Source organism: Labeo rohita, chromosome 5 (assembly GCF_022985175.1).
Source record: "Labeo rohita strain BAU-BD-2019 chromosome 5, IGBB_LRoh.1.0, whole genome shotgun sequence".
Classification (NCBI taxonomy): Eukaryota; Metazoa; Chordata; class Actinopteri; order Cypriniformes; family Cyprinidae; genus Labeo; species Labeo rohita.
This window is the reverse complement of record NC_066873.1, coordinates 31036518-31058780: the sequence shown is the minus strand read 5'-3', so window position 1 is coordinate 31058780 and position 22263 is coordinate 31036518. Positions and strand designations below refer to the sequence as shown.

General features: G+C 37.1%; 1 protein-coding gene across 9 annotated transcripts in view; it reads left to right on the top strand.

Moving 5' to 3' along the window:
* Positions 1-18671, top strand: part of trpm3 (transient receptor potential cation channel, subfamily M, member 3) — a 170821-nt gene extending 152150 nt beyond the window's left edge. For 3 of the 9 annotated variants that reach the window (XM_051108900.1, XM_051108903.1, XM_051108897.1), the window contains 10 exons: positions 2636-2839; positions 6811-6951; positions 9208-9336; positions 9772-10023; positions 10127-10301; positions 11765-11872; positions 13013-13163; positions 13316-13509; positions 14684-14816; positions 15890-18670. In XM_051108900.1, coding sequence (XP_050964857.1) covers positions 2636-2839; positions 6811-6951; positions 9208-9336; positions 9772-10023; positions 10127-10301; positions 11765-11872; positions 13013-13163; positions 13316-13509; positions 14684-14816; positions 15890-17393 — 2991 coding nt within the window. In that variant the 3' untranslated portion in view covers positions 17394-18670. Of the gene's footprint in view, positions 1-2635; positions 2840-6810; positions 6952-9207; positions 9337-9771; positions 10024-10126; positions 10302-11764; positions 11873-13012; positions 13164-13315; positions 13510-14683; positions 14817-15889 lie in introns of all 9 variants that reach the window. The other 6 variants (XM_051108896.1, XM_051108898.1, XM_051108895.1 and 3 more) reach the window with 5 other exon arrangements.
* The last annotated feature ends 3592 nt before the right edge of the window (positions 18672-22263 follow it).

Sequence of the window (22263 nt, the reverse complement as noted above, 5' to 3'; positions counted from 1 at the left end):
ATATTTATATACTTATATATATGATATATATTTAACACATATATTTGCTATATATGAAATGAAATTGCCTGCCACAGTGAGAATTATCATAGCTGAATCTGTCATTTTAGTTGTATTTACCAAGCTCATCAACATGAGGCCAGCAACTGCTAATAGATTTCTTAATCTCTAGTCTAATTATCATTCTTACTCAAGAGACACTTAAATGACAGGAACGTTTGTTGTCAGGAGATGTGCAAATTAAACTGGTTGGCTATGTAAAGTAATTAAATTCATGAAGTTATTGGAAAAATACCTTGTTTTCATGAAGGCAGTTTCCAAATCTAGACATGTTTGTTGCAGAAAACAGCATAAAAATGGGAAATGAAGGCATATACAATGTTGCTGCTGTCATTGCGAGTGCAAAAGTTAAGCAAGGGATATAGATAAATGTGAAAAGTGTGAAAATGTGACTTGTGAAAAGGACAGTTGGTATACTGCTAGTTAAAGAGATGGACCCAATAATTAAAATTCTGTCATTAATTACTCACCCTCGTAGGACCAAAGACCAATCCTGTAAAACCTTCATTAATCTTCGTAACACAAATTAAGATATTTTTGATAAAATCCAAGAGCTTTATGACCCTCCATAGACAGCAACGCAACTACCAAGTTCAAGACCCAGAAAGGTAGAAAGAACATTGTTAAAATAGTTGCGGTACTCTCATGAACATGCCTCGAGGACTGACTCTGAAAAGTAGAAATTGTTAATTAAAGTCATTATTTGTGACCCTGGACCACAAAACCAATCTTAAGTAGCACAGGTATATTTGTAGCCAAAAATACATTGTATGGATCAAAATTATTGATTTTTCTTTTATGCCAAAAATCTTTTTTAAATAATAATCATGTTCCATGAACATATTTTGTAAATTTCCTACCATAAATATATCAGAACTTTTTGATTAGTAATATTATTTGCTAAGAACTTAATTTGGACAACTTTAAAGGTGATTTTCGCAGTATTTTGATTTTTGCACCCTCAGATTCCAGATTTTCAAACAGTTGTATCTCAGCCAAATATTATCCTATCCTAACAAACCATACATCAATAGAAAATTTATTTATTTATACCTGTGGTCCTTGGTCACATTTTTGTTTTCCTTATTACCTTTCTGGGCCTTGAACATGTCAGTTGCAGCTCTTGACCGTATTACAGGTCTATATCACTTCGCCACATAATTTCAATTATTTCAAAGGTCCTTACAGCGTAAAATCAGCAAAACCCACAACGACACTGGCCAAACTAATAAATACAGTAAACAACAGAATAAAATATTTTATGTAAGAAAAGCACATACTCTATTTCTCCCACTCTTTCTCCCTTACAGACACACACACATACAGTTTGCACACACGGTAACATACGCACTAACTACATGACATTTCTCACAAGCGAGGGAACAACGGCGCTGTTCGTGAAGAAAATGAACTTAAAGTTTCACTATTAGTAGAGACACTGCTGCCGATCACTTTTATGCGATGCACAGACTCAGAGGTAATTCACAACCTTAATCTCTCTCTCTCTCTTTCCTTCGGTCTGTCTGTCTAAACTTCATTATTAACTGCATTATTGCTATCAACGGCTCAAGCGCAAGCGGCAACCTCCCACTTTCTCTATTGAAACCAACACGGAAGTGGCTTAAACGGCAATTCATCGACTGGCCGCTAGAGACTGGCTCCAAAAAGTAGTTAATCTAATAGACTCCCCATGCGCAACTTTACAGCAGAAAACTGTAAAGGGGGTTAAATTTTTTATAACTCATCCATTTAAATTATACTAAGCCTTAAAGTTCTGCATAATTTAGGGCGTGGCCACTTGAGTGACAGGTGGATTTCCCACGTCCCGCCTCTTTGCCCATTTTCGATTATCCGAGAGTGACATGCAGTGCCGCGATTCCAAGATGGCGACGGTCAACTCCCGCCCACTAAAAGTTTCAAAAATGCTCTTCAGAAATCTATGGTTGACGTCACGGACACTACATCCATATTTTTTACAGTCTATGCTCAAGCGTCGTTACTAGGTCTAAAATGCCGTTTTGGAATTAGCAACTGTAGCATTGAATGAGATGCGTGAGAAATTAATCCTACTTACAATAGCGTTGTAAGGACAAAACCGGACAAATGCCTTAAAATGTATGATCTGAAAGATGTCTTGAGGTGTGGTAACCTTAGTATAAGCGGAATAATTGACTATGTATAGGGACATATACATAAGGAATAATGGACAACGGGCCGTTGAATTCTTCGAAAATAATGCACACCCGAGGTGTAACGCATCACCACCTCGAGTGTGCATTATTTTCGAAGAATTCAACGGACCGTTGTCAATTATTCCTTATGTATGTGTCCCTAAATACAAGGCTTCTCCTTGTGTTTCTCTCCCTTTCTGCATAGTTTATTTTTGCCTGTGGTTCAGTGGTGATACTGGTGTTTCGTATTTCACATGTGCTACTGTAGCAAGAAAGATAGAGGCCGGTATTTCATCATTACAAGCATTCTGTGACTGCACAAACTGGTCTGCTGACTTCTGAATAATGAAAAGTAACAGTGGATTTTTCTCTTAAGCTCTGTGTTTGTTTGTTTTGTCCACCAGGTTATCTTAGGCCTGCTTCTGCCCCCCTCCATATTGAGTCTTGAGTTTAAGAATAAGGATGAGATGTCGTATATGCCTCAGGATCAGGACACCTACCTGCAGGAGAAGGATGTGGATGAACCTGAGAAACAAGCTAAGGAGAAGGAGGAGGAGGACATGGAGTTCACAGTAAGATCTTACTGTGAGACGCAGTACAACTCCGTGGTGAGAGCATCCACCTTAGCCTCGTTTCTTAGCTTGTAGTCTAACACACACGTACACACAAACACACGTAGGCACATCTGCTCTGCTCTGTGAAAGTCCTGCCCCCAATTTGGCCTCTCAAATCTGCTTCCGGTTTATTTTGTTGGTGTTCCTTAAGTCAGTGGTTCCTCTTCTTAGAGACCCGTACCAACCCTGCCGCTTTTCTGACCTCCCCACCCTACACCCTTTTCCCACTTCGCCCTTTTTTCGTTCCTCGTTGTCAAAGCGAAGACGCGTGGTTGTGGAGTTGTAGCGTGTCTCTGTCTGCCTCTGTCCTTGTCTCCTCTCTGTTTCTTTTCTTTTAGCGAGGGTCTCGTCTGAAGTACGGTACTGTGACTGAATGCTGCCTGTGTTTTTATCATTCACGCATCTACGACACCATTGTGCATGTTGAAGGCTTCTTTTGCATTGTTAGCAGCCTTGATCTGACATCTCCATGACGACAACCTTCACTTTTAAGTTAAACCAGAAGTGCCTTCTTACTTCTACACAAAACTGCACGAATTTTGTTGTTCAATCTTCCATTGTGAACTATGAAGTGTTGCTCTAAAGCAGTGGCTCTTGAACTGTTTCAGGTGACGGATCACTTAAACAGACCCAAATATGGGGAAAACAGTAACTACTTAACAACAGTTGCTTATGATTTTGACTAGTGTACAAATTAGCCTTAATTTTTAACCATATGTTGAAACTGTCTCAATTTTACAGATCTATAATTTTGTTATTCTGTTGAAATTACCTATATACTGCTATGTTTATCTAATCAGCCCAAATGAGCCTAAACAATTACACTACTGTTCCAAAGTTTGACTCTAAGACTTTTTTTATGTTCACCAATGTACAATTGAAGTCAATAGTTTACATACTCCGTGCAGAATCTGCAAAATGTTAATTATTTTATCAAAATAAGAGGGATCATACAAAATGTATGTTATTTTTAATTTAGTACTGACCTGAATAAGATATTTCACATAAAAGATATTTACATACAGTCCACAAGAGAAAATAATAGTTGAATTTGTAAAAATTACCCTGTTCAAAAGTTTTCATACACTTGATTCTTAATACTGTGTTGTTACCTAAATGACCCACAGCTGTTTTTTTTTAACTTGTTCATGCATGCATTTGGTTTTTCAGCATTTTTGTGTATTTGAACCCTTTCCAGCAATGACTGTATGATTTTGAGATCCATCTTCTCACACTGAGAGACTCATATCCAACTAGTACATATGGGGGGTGAAAACTTTTGGAATTTGAGGGTAAATGTAACTTATTTTGTCTTTACACCCCTGGCTTTTAATGCACTGTGTTTCCTTCTGGAGCATCAGTGAGCATTTGAACCTTCTGTAATAGCTGCATATGAGTCCTTCAGTTGTCCTCAGTGTGAAAAGATGGATCTCAGAATCATACAGTCTTTGTTGGAAAGGGTTCAAATACACAAAAATGCTGGAAAACCAAAGAATTTGTGGGACCTGAGGGATTTTTCTGAAGAACAGTGGGCAGTTTAAGTGTTTTCAACGGTGCAATTTTTATAAACTCAACTGTTATTTTCTCTTGAGTTCTATATGTAAACATCTTCTATGTGAAATATTTTATTCAGGTCAGTACTAAATAAAAAATAACACGTTTTGTATGATCCCTCTTATTTTGGTAAAATAATGAATATTTTGCAGATTCTGCAAGGTGTGTGTAAACTTTTGACCTCAACTGTATATGTAAAACATTTGTATTGTTTGACATGGTCTTATTTTAGTTATTTAAAAAAATAATAAAAAATATTACCTGTAATTGCAAATCCTTGTTTCAGCAGTCATTACTCTCTAAAAAATTAATCTGCTAAAAAAACGTTTCAAATATTCCTTAAGAGATTCTTCTAATGCGCTTATTTAATAATGTAAAAAACTCTTTTTAATAGTACAGTCTAAAAATATTGTGCTGCTTAATTAAGTGTTAAAATGGCAGTCACTTTTTTTCAGTTTAAGTATTGAGTACACTTGCATTTCAAAGTTTTGAAGTCAAATTTCACTTTTAAAAATAGTCAAACACAAAAACATCTTTCTAGAAATACACCAGTCTGTTGTTCTTTTGAGAGATGAAAGCTGTTTATTACACAGAGAGAGACGTGGATGGCCCAGATGAACAAGATGAGGAGTACATCAGTTTCAGAAAAACAGACTGGTATTATACTGGTGCAATCTTATAAATATTTCATAAACTGACGACTAGAATGCATAAGCTGTCAGTGCTGCACATGACGAACAGAGAGTTTGAATAATAAAACAGTCATATTCAGTTGGAAATAGTCATTTGTGACTTTTAAATATCAATAATGTTTGATCAATTTAATGTAAAAGTGTCAGTTTCTTTCAAAAACATTGAAATGTCTTAGTGTTTTGATACCTTTTGAATGGTAGTGCACACTACTGTTCAAAGGTTTGGGGTAACTAACTTTTATTTTTAAGAACGTAACACTTTTATTCAGCAAGGAAGCATTAAATTGATCAAAAATGACAGCGAAGATATTTGTGATGACGTAAAAGTTCTATTTTAAATAAATCTTTTTGCTATTATTTATTTTTTTAAAAATCTAAAAAAACATTTTTTTTTTTTTTTGAAGTATCATGGTTTCCACAAAAATATTAAGCAGCACAACTGTTTTCAACATTCATAATAATAAATATTTCTTAAGCATCAAATCAGTAAATTTGTGATACTGAAGACATGAGTAATGACTGAAAACCAGTTTTGCCATCACACGAATAAATTACATTTTACAATATGTTAGAATACAAAACAGTTACTTAAAAAATTTCTCAATATTACTGTTTTACTGTATTTTAAATCAAATAAATGCAGCCTTGATGAGCATAAGACACTTTTAATTAAAAATATTTAAAAATCTGGTAGTGTGCAGTACATAGATTATTAAAGAAAAAAAAACTATATCACAGATCAATGCAGTGTAAACCGCCAGTTACAGTGATTCATTGTTTTGAGTTTATTAATCAGTCAATTAATTTAATGTTGGTGCTTTATGTTAATTACGTTGTTAAATAGTTCTGTTTTTTAAATCAGCCAAACAAATTGTGGAATCCATTTGGAATCCTCTACAGTTTAAGAACTACTGCTCTAAAGAAACAGGTCAGCCCAAGACACTAGTTTAGAAATGTAGTCCAAGAGTTACTAAGTCAAATAACTGAGAAGGACTACATTTCCCAGAACATGACTGGGTTGACCTGATCTTGTACAACACTGTTCCAAAAACTGAAGCTTTGCCCCTCACTTCACTATGAATATACTGTAGATATGTGAGGTTACAACACAAGATGACAATTGTATTGCAATTGATCTGAATGCTCTTCCGGAAAATGCACTGTACTTGCAATAATTTTTCTCTGATGCAACATTGAAATGCCTGTCAAAACCAGATCTTCCTGTACATAACATACGCTGTGAAACAGACAAACTGTTTTCATTGTATATCGATTGACAGTGTGTAGTTTGTAAGGCTGTACTGCAGCAAAGCTCAACCAAACAGCTTCGACAGCAGAAAAGTTGTTGCAATACAATTCTGCCATGATGTCCAAGAGTGCACCATATTTTTCCATTTACGGGATAAGCTCCCTGCTCTTGGATTAAGGACGTGTCCAAATAACCCATGACACTGGGCATTTTCATTCCTCTTTTCTTTCTTTCTCTCTCTGTCTCTCGCACACACTCTCACTCTCTCTTTCTCTTTCTCCACGCGACCATTCCCAGCGGAATCATCAATGCCCAGTTCATAGTGAATTTCTCACCTTCCTCGGCACTCAGTATTGCTTTGCAGTTAAACAGCTGCATGCAATTCTGGGTGAGAAGTCACACTATGTAAATGGTGTGTAAAATGCTTTCTATCTTTCTCCTCTTTCTGTCCTCTCTACTTTTTTTCCCAGGCTATGCTGGGAAACGTCAGTTCAGAAGCATCACGTAAGAAACAGGTGGAAGAGGTTCAGAACCGCCATCGGCTGATTCCAGTGGGTCGCAAGATTTACGAGTTTTACAACGCCCCCATCGTCAAGTTCTGGTTTCACACGGTAAAAGCCCTAGTTGTGCCCCAGTTTAGTACAACAAGGCATACTGTACTGTTCAGTGTGTTTAGCATATCAAATCTATATGAACATCAAAATACCTTGTATCTGAATTCTTCAGAGAAATGTCCTCTGAAATCTTTCACTTGCAACTAAATTCATATCAATAGATATCATATCAAGTCCAGAGGGAAAAATGTTCAAATGCAGGCAAGTAGAGATCAAAACAGCTAAGATTTTTTTTATTTAGCCTCATCTATGTTTTAAATATAGGCCATGAATCTGACAAATCTCCAGGCTCCTAAAGATGAAAAATTCTGCTCCGTGTGCTGTGTGTCTTCATTATTTACTCACTCTTTTTTCTCTCTCTCTCGTTGCTTGTACTCTCTCTCTTTCCCCTCACACTGTCACGTTGTAGTGTTTACACTGAACAGTATTTCTGTTCTCTGCTGGTGAGAGTGTGTCAATCTTTCTATCGTTTTCATGAAAAAAAGTTGCAAAACAAAAAAAAGCATTACCCTAATATGCAGGTGAGAAGTCAATGTTATGATTTTTAGTTCAGCTGAAGAAAAAAAATGTTCCTTCTGTAGCTAATGCTTATTTCTATGTACAGTAAAACAGGAAGTATAAATAAGAAACATTACAAGCATAAATGTTTTCTACTATCACTAAAATTCATAACTTGGAGCCTGTGGAACAGTGTTTTCATGATAGTGATTTTGAAAGACAACTTGCATGTGTAAATTGAAATAATTTAGTATTTTATTAAAGGCACAATATGTAAGTTTTCACCGCTAGAGGGCGCATATTCATAACAAACAAGAATCAAAGGCGTAATTTGATGATGCTGTGACTGTGTGGAATGCAGTCTGTCGGAAATGAGGCAGAAATCATGTCCATGGATGCACTGATGTATTAAAGACTTATTAAGGTCACTGTAGTATGAAGCAGGGTGGGGCTGAAAGTTGTGGAAGCGAAAGGAGGACGCTGGAGTGATTGCTAATGAAGGACGAGCGCGATACACGGCTTCAAAGCTGCGGAGCTTTTATTATGCCACAGGCGAACGCTTCCGGTCTTTTCGGTCATGCGTATGTGAGGTAAAGCAGTGCTTTTTTTTAATCATACTTGAAACATTTGAGTGTTTTGAAAGTTGTGTTATAGTGCTGCTATGTGCGGTTGTCACATGTCTAATAAAATACGTAAAATTGTCTTTGGGGTTTCCGTGTTTTCTACAAAATAAAACCGGAAAATCAAGGGTGTATGAGGTCATTGGCAGGCGATGCAATGACAAGGTCCCTTACACTAATTTAAATAGCTTATTTCTCTGGATTTAAACGTTTTTCGAAACTTTTGGGGTAATGTAAGTACAGGTCATCAAAATATGTAACACTGTTCTAGTGGTTTTTGTATATTTTAATAAAAAAATCTTACATAATGTGCCTTTAATATAAAATGTATTACAATTCTAACTAGGAAACATTTTAATGACTCTGAAACTAAACTAAAATAAACCTGACTAGAAATTAATTAGTTTGATACCTGGTGTATTATAAAACTTGAAACCTTTACAACCTGCCTGCATTAAACATGAACGTGTTACCAGATTGCAATATTGCTGGACTGAGAACATTAAGAAATGTAATGCTGTTAAACTTTTATAAATAATAAAAGCACATTAACTTTGGTAGCCCAAAAACATTAAAACTGGAAGAAAAATTAAAGATACTAAAATTAGAAACTGAAAAAACTAAATCTAAACAAAAGTGAAAGAGTGAAAACTGTAAAAGGATGTATTGAAAAATAAACTAACAAACAATCCCAGTCAAAGGTTTTGGGGTTGGTGAGATTTTTTATTTTTAATGTTTTGAAAGAATTATCTAATGCCTACCAAGGCTTCTTTTATTTATTGGATCAAAAATACATAAAAAACTAATATTGTGAAATGTTTTTACAATTTAAAATAACTATTTATTCCTGTAATGGCAAATCTGAATCTGCAGCAGTAATGACTCCAGTCTTCAGTGTCACATGATCCTTCAGAAATCATTTGAAAATACTAATTTACTGAAAAAAGTATTCATTAAAAATCTCACTGAACCTAAACTTTTGAACCGTAGTGTACATTTAAATGAAATGGAAATTAGATTAAGAATTCCACATTTGTATAATAAGTGTGGTTTAAGTAAAACTGTTTCACTGTTTCAGCTGAAATGGATTAAGGAGTTTTCTCCCCCTAATCATGATGCTGTGTCTTTCCCACAGTTGGCTTATGTAGGATACTTGATGCTCTTCAACTATATTGTTCTGGTGAAGATGGACCTGTGGCCCTCTCCTCAGGAGTGGATTGTTATTGCCTACATTTTTACAAATGGCATCGAGAAGATGAGAGAGGTGAGACTTCATTAGAACTCAGCGAGCAATGAAAATTGTTTCCTTCCATCCCTGAAATGTGGGAAAAGATTATTTATTATTCATAAGCAATGTCTAATAATTAAATTAGCATATAATTACACACCTGCTATTCAGTTACAAACTCTTAATGTTGAGGAGACCAAAATGTGAACTGGTTCAAATGAACAGTCTATTACTGCCCTCTTGTGGAAATCAGTAAATGCAAAAACTTCTGCTTCATTAGTGTACGCTTGGTTTAGGCTTGTTTTGTTAATTTGCAAAACATATCCATCCTTAAATATCACCATTGTCAAGTGCATTTTTAAATATTAAATATAAAACAGTGATTTTAAACTGTCAAAATTACTCTATTTTTGGTTACATGAACGCTTTGACTCCAGTGTGCTTTGCTGTTTCACTTCTCCTGTCTCTCAGATCCTCATGTCAGAGCCAGGGAAGCTCCTGCAGAAGGTGAAGGTGTGGTTGCAGGAGTACTGGAACATCACTGACCTCATGGCCATCCTCATCTTCTCCATCGGGATGGTGCTTCGCCTGCAAGACCCACCTCTGATGAGCTACGGCAGGGTCATTTACTGTGTCAATATCATCTATTGGTATATAAGACTGCTTGACATCTTTGGAGTGAACAAATACCTGGGTCCATATGTCATGATGATCGGCAAGATGGTGAGGGAGATACAGCGGTTGTACTTTTAAGGCAAAAATGTCTAACATGGTTTCTAATGCTCTTGATCTTTCTTTTTCTCTTCCTTTTCCGGGGCGAACGTAGATGATTGACATGATGTATTTTGTGATCATCATGTTGGTGGTTTTGATGAGTTTCGGAGTGGCGCGGCAGGCTATCCTCAATCCCAATGAGGACCCATCCTGGATGCTGGCACGCAACATCTTCTTCATGCCATACTGGATGATCTACGGAGAGGTGTTTGCTGACCAAATCGACCGTAAGGCTGACTTATTACTAACATTTACCTTGGGTACAGGCATGGGCATTTTGGGTATACTCGATTTCACACTCAAGCACAGCACCTCAGGCTTTATGTCTCATCACTGGACAGTATGAACAAATCTGTAAATGATAGCATAAACATTCCCACAGATGTGATGAAGGCTTCACATTTAACAGCTGAAACAGTTTGGATGAAATTTTGTGATGTACAGTTGTGCTTGTGTGTGTTCCTAAATTCTGTCATATTCTGTAAATGGCTGCACTTAAATTGTCATTACAGGATGATATGGATCAGTGCTGCTGTTTTAAAATGGTTTTATGTGATCATTGTAAGACTGCAGATGGAGAAGCAAAACACTTCTGCATGAGCAAAAGTCGGAATGAGAAAAACACTCCTAACAACTGTGACTGTAACTATATATATATATATATATACATGTAAGTTAGCTGTATATTTTAATAGGATATAATGAATGCATCTAAATGCATGTTAACTTTGTTGAATATGATATGTTTTGCCATTGTATTTGTTAAAGGAGAAGTTCACTTCCAAAACAAAATTTAACAGATAATGTATTCGCCCCCATGTCATCCAAGATGTCCATGTCTTTCTTTCTACAGTCGTAGAGTTTAAATGCAGCTTCAATGGGCTCTAAACGATCCCAGCCGAGGAAGAATGGTCTTATCTAGCGAAAAAAAAACTTTCTAATATGCTGATTTGGTTCTCAAGAAATATTTCTTATTATTGCCAGTGTTAAAAATCAGTTCTCCTGCTTGTTTATGTTTTGGGGTAATCATTACTATTACTTTTTAATCAATTTTATGGGTTCTTGCTGGATAAAAGTATAAATTTCATTCGAAAGTATACATTTATTATAATAAAAAGTAACTTATTTATTGAAATTAGAATAAATCTTACTCACCCTAAACTTTTGAACAGTAGTCTATATAGTCAAAATATTAAAAACATTTTTTAATTATTATTAGAACCATGCATCATAACTATTTAGTTCACTCAGACTGAATAAAAGATATCAAAGTCACAAAAAAAGATACATATAAAGGCAGACCTATTTCATACCAGCAGTTTGAATGATTCGTCCTGATTATAAGTTGTGATGAATAATAAAGATGATTGACTTGATGTATCTTACTCCATCTTACCTTATTATGTTTTGCAGCAGTAATGTTGTTATTCTCTCTTGTCGGATTTATGATACAACATCTTGTGCCTGAAATAAATCAGTACACTCATTATAATCCAGTGCATCAGTCACAAGGACTTGTGTATGAAGTGTATGCTGTAGAGTTTGTATAAAGCATGTGTTTTCTTATTAAGTTGTGTGTTTGTTTGTTGTGTGCATACTGTCAGTTGTTTGTTTGTGTGTGTGTGTGTGCTGAGAGATGGATGGCCCAAAGATAAGAGAGCTGAAATAACGCTTTCGTTCTTTGTTTCAGATGTGAATAGTAGGAAGCTACAGCACAAAGTGAATGACAAACTCTGGCTGGTCGAAAATTACATTCGCACTCAAGGAACTGGGCGTAACAGTGGTCCATCCCATATAGGCAATTTCCAATATATAAATTCTGCTAGATTTATCTCCAGAGCCATTATATTTTCACAGTCATATCATCACCTCATCTCCACCTCCCTGGTGGTCATTGAGTGTATGACACCCCTGCACGGCACTGCAAGGCTAAAGGCCAGGTTTCCGTGGTGGGGCAAATGTTCAAGGTGCTACGCCAACTAAATTGTGGGGCAAATTGCAGTTTTTTTTAAAACCCTATCATGGAAACTGGAAACTTGGATAACGCTAAAGTCACCATCATGAACCTCCCACGGCCAGCTAGCACTGACTGATGTCCCATTACTCTGGTGGTACTTCATAGTCAGTGTAATTTCCTTCTCATTTCACAATGTAAACTGAACTTACTGGTGGAAAATCCACTGACTTGATATTACGTGTTATGCATATCTAATAGAGCATGAGCATCCGTGCCCATTTGCGTGTCCTCGAATAAGCTCCAAATACTCAATGTTTCTGGAAAGACCATCTCATATGTCCGCTGTACATCCTTTAACAACAAGATGCATTTGCCTCCTCTCATCAATATGAAAGTTTTTTCACGTGGTTCAGTTGTCAGAGTTTTTGGCAGAATAAATTCGAAAATTTAAACAAAACAAAAATTTAAAATAATAGCGAATTTAAGATAACCAATGTTACTTCAGTTCTCTCACTTTGGGCTTCTGAGTGTGATTTTTAAATACTGAAACTAGTAAATGTACTCACAAATATGTAAATTAATATGAACCTGACTGACTTTCCTCTCCTTGAAAGCTACAGCAACTGAACCATCCCATTTGGAAAAAACGTATGATGTATTGTCAATACATTCTAACCTGCGCTACAAGCAACCATCAAAAAGACTGCTGTACATTTAATATCAATATATTTTAAACATTGCATATGTTTAAATATATTGGAGATGCAATTTTACATATGGAATATATTTTTAATATATTTGAATTCCACTTGGTGCATATAGTCTTTCCATTCAGATTTTATCCACAACCCACTTTTGACTGGTTCTTTGATTTTAAGCATGTGTCAGAAAGGGAGTGAGAGATTGTCTGTTTTTGAAAGTGACCTTTATTGCTATTTGTTTGTTTAAATTTTGGCAACACTCAGTTGTTTATTTTAACAGCTCCATGCGGTCAGAACATCACCACAGAGGACGGAGTCATCATGCCTCTCCCACCCTGCAAAACCGGAGCTTGGATTGTCCCCGCCATCATGGCCTGCTACTTGCTGGTGGCCAACATCCTTCTGGTTAATTTGCTCATTGCAGTATTTAAGTAAGTTATTCAGTGCATTGCAGATGCGTTTGCATTATGCATCAGACAGTCAACAAATAGACAAATAGTGGGTGGTCCATGAGCCCATCTTTTGAGACTGGGATGAGTAAAACAATGTTGTATGCTGCTAACATTGTCTTTTATTCTCACAGTAACACGTTCTTTGAAGTGAAGTCCATTTCCAACCAGGTGTGGAAGTTTCAGAGGTACCAGCTGATCATGACCTTCCATGAACGTCCTGTCCTTCCTCCTCCTCTCATCATTTTCAGCCACATAACTATGGTCCTCAAACACCTCTGCTGTCGCTGGAGGAAACATGATGAGGATGAGCGGGACTATGGGCTGAGTGAGTGATAAAATGCTGTTGCAATATACTGAAAGCCTCAAAATGACAGCAGGAGTCATTTTGTTTTCTCTGATCATGCAGCTAATGAGAGTGAAACCAACTCATGTCGACTTAAAGATTCTCTTTGATACCGTCCTTTGCCAAACATGATTATTTTGTAATAGGGAGATATTTCAGTTTGAAATTATTAACTTTTGTACCTTATATTGGCATGCAAAAGTTGCATACAGTATGTTGCACAGCATATGTACTAGGGCTGGGTAAAAAAAATTAATTTCTCGATTTTAATAGATTCTCAATTTTACAAAACTATAACGGTTCTTAAATCCCATGAATTGATTAGTCTAGCTTGTTTTAATTTGAAGAATGGAATACTGTAGCGTGCCTCCCATTCAACAAATCGCAATAAGCTTTGTGCTTCGTTACTTTTGATAGGAAAGAAAGTAAATAACTTAAAACAATAAATGCTATTTTGGTGCTGTTTGATGTCGAGAGACAGATCGCTGTAGCGCCTCAGGTCAAGAGAAGCGGCAACGCAAAGCACAAGTGAATGATCATCTCCTCCTCTTTAACCAGTTACATTGTGAAATAAACATGAATGAACATCTGCAGGTATGTTGTATGAGTACAGCTTACAGAAATCCATATCCTGTCTCATATAATCGTTCAATCAGTGTTTCAACCACTCAAAGGTTGAGCTTGTAAACAATATCACGTAAAGTCACATTTACCTCAGAAAAAAAACTTTTTCAGTGACCATAAACTTGTTAGTAGAAAAATGAACTCTAGAGAGGAGCATTTTGCTAAATATATGCACCATGTTACATATTCATCATAATTTCTACAGTTCTTCAATGTTTAATTTATGTCTGAATAAATCAGGCAGGTTTTTATGACAGCCACCATTTAAATATGTATATATTAAAAAAAACGAATTGGATTAGAAATATAATTATGTAATTGTAACTCATAAATCATGAAGTTTGTGTCAAAACCCAGCCCTAATGCATACTGCATATTAATAAGGTATGAATACTATTATACTGTATTACAGTGTGCTGAAGACATGCTTTAATCATTTTAACATAAAAAAAGTTAAATTAAACAGAAAAAACTTGAACTTCACTGTTATGATACGAAAAAGTGACAGTGACAACAAATTCTCTCCCCACAGAGCTGTTCATTACTGAAGATGAACTGAAGAAGGTACATGACTTTGAAGAGCAGTGTATGGAGGAGTATTTCAGAGAGAAAGATGACCGCTTCAATTCATCCAATGATGAGAGGATACGTGTGACATCTGAAAGGTTAAAACATTTCAGACAACACAACAGACCATTAACCCCGTTTCACAGACTAAAATGTAAATCTGAGCTGTTTCAACTGAAAGAAACTTGCACTGACTGATCTAAAAATATATCAATGCCTATTGTTTTATCTCAAGATGAACACCAGTAATGTTTTTTTTCTAAGCACGTATATAAAAAAATTCCTTAAATGTCCTAATTGAACTATGGGCTAATCCTGGCTTAGTCTAAGCCCTGTCTATGAAACCGGGCCTACCACTTTAAACTGTATTTCAAACCAGAGGTCTTCAAGCATTTTATGGCAAGGACCCCTAAATATGATCGTCCCTTTTCAAGGGATCCCCTTCCTAAATTATATAGACAGCTATGTATTTTCATGTACAGTATGCAGACCCATTTATGCTTTGTGAGAAAAATATGAAGAACATTAAGTTCAGATTATTTAATTGGTTTTTGCATGATCACTAAAGCCATAGCCAATTAAAATTAGGATGACATTGCATTTTTTTCTAACCTTCAGTGGAGAGAAACCTGAAGAGAAACATTTTTTATCGGTTCAGTTTTATTTGTAAAGCTCTTTTTACCAATATATATCATTCCAGAACAGCATATTAAAAAGTTATTGCATTAAATATATATAATAAATATTGAAATGGAACACGTTAGCTTTGAGAACCCTGAAAATTTGTTTTGTAAACTCTTCTTTTTTTCTCAAATTTTGTGTAAACCCTCTAGCTCCCTCCTGTGGTCCTTGCTAGTCCCTGTACCCCAGTTTGACAGTCTTTATATGTACACAATACAAAAATATATGATTTAAAAAAAAAATACAAATTAAATTAATGTTCATTGTTATTAATAAGTGCTTAATTATGTACACTACTGTTTAAAAGATTGTTTTTGAGCCTCTCATGCTCACCAGGGCTACATTTATTTGAACAAAAATAGAGTAAAAACAGTAATATTGTGAAATATTATTTCAGTTTAATCAGTTAAATACATCCTTGCTGAATAAAAATATTAATTATTAAAAAATTGTAGATTGGCATGAAATTGTCTAATCTCTCATCATTCAGGGTGGAGAACATGGCGATGCGCCTGGAGGAAGTAAACGAGAGGGAACATTTCATGAAAGCGTCCCTGCAGACTGTGGATATCCGGCTCGCCCAGATGGAGGAGATGATCGGCCGCATTGCTGTGGCACTGGAGCGAGTTGCTGGTATGGATCGAGGCGAAGTCAACAAAGCCCGGTCCAGGACATCATCTGACTGCACAGATACAAATTACATCCTGCGCCAGAGCAGTTTCAACAGCCAAGAAGGCAATTCCTACAGGCTACAGGAGTCTCTGGAGCAGGGTGGCGAGGAGTCCATTTCCCCTACATCTCCAACCGCTCTGGCCCCACGTGTCCGCAGTCACTCCTTCTACGTAAGCCACTCCTCTAAGGATAGGAGTGGAGGAGATCGAGGAGAAGGCTTCTTTAAAGACAAATTGTTCAGCCTCCATCGGGCCAACAGCTCACAGTCTGTGTCCTCAGGAGCAGGTCCCAAAGAGTCCAAACCCGCACCTTTGAATACTTTATCCGTGCAGCAACAACTTCGCCCTTCATCCTGCATAGACATCTATGTTTCTGCCTCAGAGGACGTCCCGCCCACTGAGAGCTTCTTGGACCCGGTCCGGACAGTTCCATCTCTCGCTCGAGACTCATCTCTACATTCTGAAATCATGGAGGTGGTGCTCTCAGGGGGGCGGGACTGCAGTGGAAGGGCAGGGGGCAGCGAAAGACAGTCGGATGGTACGGTCCTGTTTGAGGACAGCGCCGCCGCTGACCTATCGCTCTGCTCTGCCCACCTGCTGCCGGATGCCTTGCCCCCCTGGGACTTGGACCCCTCGCCGCCGCCTTCGGCTGGCGTTCTCGAGCGGTCCAAGAGCAGCCGCTTCCTATCCACGGCAGGGCCTCTGTTTCTGGATGAGCCTCCATTGGTTAAGTCGCACAGCCTGATGTTCACGTCACGTGGTTATTATGGAGGCATGGGCGTGCAGGTGAAGGCGGCTGAGTATACCAGCATCACAGATTGCATCGACACCCGTTGCGTCTCTACCCCTTACCCTGTCCCAGAGAGGTCTGACTCACCTGGAGGCTCTTTCACGTTTGATAAGCCACAGGACCTGGGTGTCTCACATCCTGAGAGAGATGCCGAGCTCAGTCATGCAGAATCTGATCCGGAGGAACCCGGAGAGGGGTCAGCAGACACAGGTAAGCGGGGTCAAAGCAGCAGTGGTGGAATAGGCGCAGACCTAGGCTTGGGCCTCGCGCTGGGCCCGTTTTGCTCGCCGATCTCTAGACTAGAGCGAGCAAACAGCTGCTCCTCTTCGGAGGAGTCGCACTCCAACATCTACTCCCGAAAGAGCTTCTCCATTAGCGAGAGAATGGACAAGGGCCGTGGAAGCTCAAGGAATCCTTTCCAGAAGGCCAGAGCCGGGGCAAGGCTGGAGGGTAAGACAGACTCGCTGTCCATGAGGAAACTGGCCAAACCTTCAGCATTCCGAAGTTTTGATAGCAGACACAATTACACGTGATGATGGCAGACCAGTAGCGATGCCATTGTAGATCTAGTTCCTGTAGGATGGCTCTACCTCGTTTAAAATCCAAGGGCCAGTCCGTTAATTAGTACTGTCTGAGTGAGTAATTAGCTGTACACTGGAATGTTTTATCATGGGTATCAACTTCCTGTTCATTTTCTGTTCTAACACTGCAATGCAAAGTCAGATTTTCTTTAGAACTCATAGATTCAGAAGAAGACCACTGCCATTAGGCCAACATTAGTTCCAGGTTAGAAAACCTTGAGATTAAGGGCCTGTTAACACCTAGATTAATGTTCGGTATGAAAAAAAAGCCGTTGAATGAACGGCTGTTAAAGCAGAATTTTATTTTTGGAAAGGTTTCTGATATCTTTTTCAATACACTGCAAAGAAAACTGGCCAACCAATGCTTTTTGGTCACATAAACTATGACTTAAAGGGATAGTTCACCCACAAATGAAAATTACCCCATTATTTACTCACCCTCAAGCCATCCTAGGTGTATATGACTTTGTTCTTTCAGACAAATACAATCGTAGTTATATTTAAAAATGTCCTGGCTCTTCGAAGCTTTATCATGGGAGTGAATGGGTGTTGAGATTTTGAAGTCCAATAAAGTGCATCCATCCATCATAAAAGGTACTCCACACAGCTTCGGGGGGTTTCACAAAGGCCTTCTGAAGCAAATCGGCGTGTTTGTGTAAGAAAAATATCTATATTTAAAACTTTATAAATCATAATCTGTAGATTCCACTAACTGTTGTACGTGCAAAGAGTGTCATTCCAGTGACAGGTGAATGTGGAAGCGCAGTGAAGACAAGAGAAAACACCGGTCATGAATTAAAAGTACAAAATGAAGATTTGTAAAGAAAATTGTCGGAGGGTGTCAATATAATACAAGAGGAGATTGGTTTTCCTTTGCTGTAAACAAAACTTGGTTCTCACGAAACTAGCATATTCTCACCGGACCTTATGCTATGCCTACGTCATACGCTTGAACTCCACTCTCTCGTGAACACACATACGACAGTTAGCATAAGATAGAGATTATGGTTTATACATTTTTAAATATTAATATTTTTCTCACAGAAATGCATTAATTCACTTTAGAAGGACTTTATTAACCCCCCAGAGCCATGTCGAGCACTTTTTATGATAGATTTATGCACTTTATTGGACTTCAAAATCTCACTGCCATTATAAAGTTCGGAAGAGCAAGCATATTTTGTTCTATAACTCTGATTGTGTTTGTCTGAAAAAAGTAAGTCATATACACCTAGGATGGCTTGAGGTTGAGTAAATCATGGGGTAATTTTCATTTTCGGGTGAACTATCCCTTTAAGGGTCAGTCACAATACACTTTTTGTTCCACCGACTTCATACGCATGCGAATGAATACGAAATGATTTTGCATTTCGCTGCGTTATAAAGTTCAAGTTATAAAACGGATAGTTCCGGTCCTTGATTCTGATTGGTTGAGCCGTGTTCGAAGTTGTGTAAATTACTCTACAAACATGCACCTTTGTTTACGTCTGTGTCGCTTGGCAACCACTTTGTTACAACCACAGCTGTTTCTGAGGAGCTACATTGTTTGGCGGAAGAATAATGTTTTTATTATTATCATTACACATTATTTGCTCTGTTTTACGTAAATGGAATAACCGTTTTATAAAAGGAATAATCCCCATGAATTATAGTGAATTTATAAAAGCTAAGGGGCGTTGTTAAACACAAAGTGGAGCTTCTTGGGGCTTATTGCTTTATTTGGAACTCTGATATGTGCACTCATATCATGTGGAACTGTGTAACCAATCATCGCTGAATTAAAAGAACATACATTTTCTTAAGTGTTGAATTCAAGCTTTTAAAAAGACGTGTGACGTCATATCACGACTGTGTGACGAATTTGAATGCTCAAAGTGTGACCTTAGCTTTAGTGCCGCTCAGCAAGACTATTTTGCAGATCCTTTCTCTGATATTTACAAAACAACAGTAAATAGCAGAGGAATGATCTGGAACCAGCTCTCTTGGCTCTGCACTCGTGTATTTGGTGTTTTGAACACCATAGCAAATAGAGAGAAAAAAAAATTGAATGGCTGTTTGAAAACATGTAAATACAAATACCAAAAATTTGACTTTCTTAATTCTGTGTGAAAGGTGAGCTTCAGAAATAAAATAATAAAAGCATTTTGTGTAAAAGTGTAACTAGAGCACTTGTCTAAGACCTGCCTACTGTCAGGGAGTGATTTCGTATTTTCATTTAGCCTCTCTGCCATTTTTTTTAAATGCATTGGTCTGAACAAACAAATTGTACCTGCAACTGAATTTTTGTACCGAACATTTGTGTTTGTGTGAACAGGCCTTAACACAACCTTGCAATGCAACTCAGTTTTATCTTAGATGAGTCACCCTCATCACAGCATGAATCACACTCTCTCTCTCTCTCTCTCCATAGACTGATTTTGAGTGTATCTCCTACAGCCCAGATAGAGTGATGGTTTCATTCCAAAACAGTTGAAACGTTAAGACAAACAGGACTTCGACAGTTACAAAAATGTAATGCTAAAGTTTGTAGTTTATACACAGATTTGTTCTGTCATTTACATCCCACACACCAGTTGAGCATACACACATCTTCCCTAAGATGTTGAATGTAGAGTATAATTAGTTTTATTATGAAAACACTAACCTTCTTGGCCCATGTGGGTGTGTACATCTGCATTCAAAAAGCTTCATCACAGCGGTTATAGGAGGTGTCTGAATACAGCATAAGCTTGTGCAGAGTTTCCACTTTCATTAAACAGATAACACATTTTAAAGCATTAAATAATCATGTTTTGTCTTTTGTAGTCTGTATTGTTCCAAATATATCACAAAAAGGTGCCCATTTGAGTATGTTTAAATAAAAGTAACCAGTTGAACTCTACACTAACAGCATGTTTGGTATGGAATGCTAGTTTACTGCTTACTGCGCTGTATATACTGTAAACTGCATACTGTTTAATTATAGTATGTGGAAGAAGTATACGGTATATGATGATAAATGTTTCAAACAGTAGTATGCTACATTGTTGTCACATGTCTATATTGCAAGTAACTCCTGTTACACTCCGCCTAATACTGCTACAGTATTATGCAGTTTATCCAGCACATGTAAAAGTGCTACTGTGGAAAAAATACATAGTAGTAGGATAGTATGCCATTCCAAACATACTTCCCAGACTGTTGCAAGTGTTAAAATGTATATTGAACCTTTCCAAAATGGATTTAAAAGCAAAAAGCCTGGTCGTCTGTATATGAGTGTATGTTGTTTTACACAGAGCAGGTATTATATGTTGACTTGCTATGCAAGACGCCACAGAGAGTCGGTCAGTAAGAAGTGTTATGCACTTTAAAGCAGGAGTTCATTATGCACACCAGTCTCATCACTAATCAACCTGATAGTGCAGTGTTTAATTTGGAAAGCTATTAAAAGCACATCAGCACAGTTGAGACAGGGACCCATTCAATGTTAAATATGTCTTTCTCTGTTAATATGTTAACATTATGGAAAGACATAATGAACACTACATAATATTCTCTACTATTTTCAGCAAGTTATATGCCTTGGCAATTTTATTCCTCTTTTATGGTTAATCAAGATATATATTTATGTTTAGTTTAATGTTTATGAAAAAAAGAATTGTATTATAGCGGGCATTCAGAAGATAGGTCTGGACTGTCTATATTGCATATAAATCAATCAATCATTTGATACTCTACAATACACTGTTTTAAATTGCTGTTCAATTTAAATCCGATGAAACAGTGCAGTTTAAAGCAATACAGAAATGTGATTTATTACTATTCAATATAGTCACTTTTTAGTGAATGAATTACTCCAGCCATTCAGTTTTCACCACACGTATCACTCATAGGATGTATTTTATTTGCCTTACCGATGTGCAATACTGCTGAGAGATTTGAAAACATTTATTACAGTCACAGTGTTCTGAGATGTAGAAATGTATACTTGGTGTTAGAGCTTGTATGTGAGCCAAAAGCAGAATACTAAAAGACATGATTTTATTTTTTTGTGCATAGCAGTAATTTTAATCACTGTGGTTTTCAAATATCCAATGATCTTAATATCACTATTAGTATGACATTCACTATGTTGATCAGATTTGCTTTGATTTCAAACTTGATTTCCTGTTTGGGCCTGCTCTCCTACACAGGGAAGGAGCTAACACTTCTACAAGGTGATTATACTGCAACGAGCCTTAAAACAGAGGTAAAATGAATACACAGGCCCTTAAAACGTTCATGGTGTATTATTTTGGGAAATGTCATTTAGCAAACCCTCTTGTTGGACTGGTTCCAGCAAAAGAAGACAGAGAGGGTGTTTGATCTAATAAGTTATTATGTTTGGGATAGAAGAGCGAGCATATTTATGACACTTGTTTTTCCACATGTAAATGTTCTGTATATGATCTGTAAATCTTTCTGTGGATGTAAAAACTGAGTTTAATATAATAATAATGATAGGATTTTAAGAGAACGTTTCTGTGTCTGATAGAAGACATTACACTATGACAACCTACCCAGTGTGCCAAAACGACATGACGACTTATAACTTTATGTACAGTATTTTCTTAATATTTTCCTATACTGTAGCATAAAAGGTTGTGAATTGTATACCACTTTTAGTCAAGTTGCCCCCCCTCCACTTCTTTTTAAACTTATTGGTGAGCACTTGTCTGCTAACAAGTCCAAGCACATGTTTTCTGCAATAATGCTGTAGTTTGAACGGAAAGGTCTTAGTTTATTTAGTGTCTTTTAAAATGCATGTTGTTCTTCCAAAAGATACGAGCTGAGAGGTGAACAG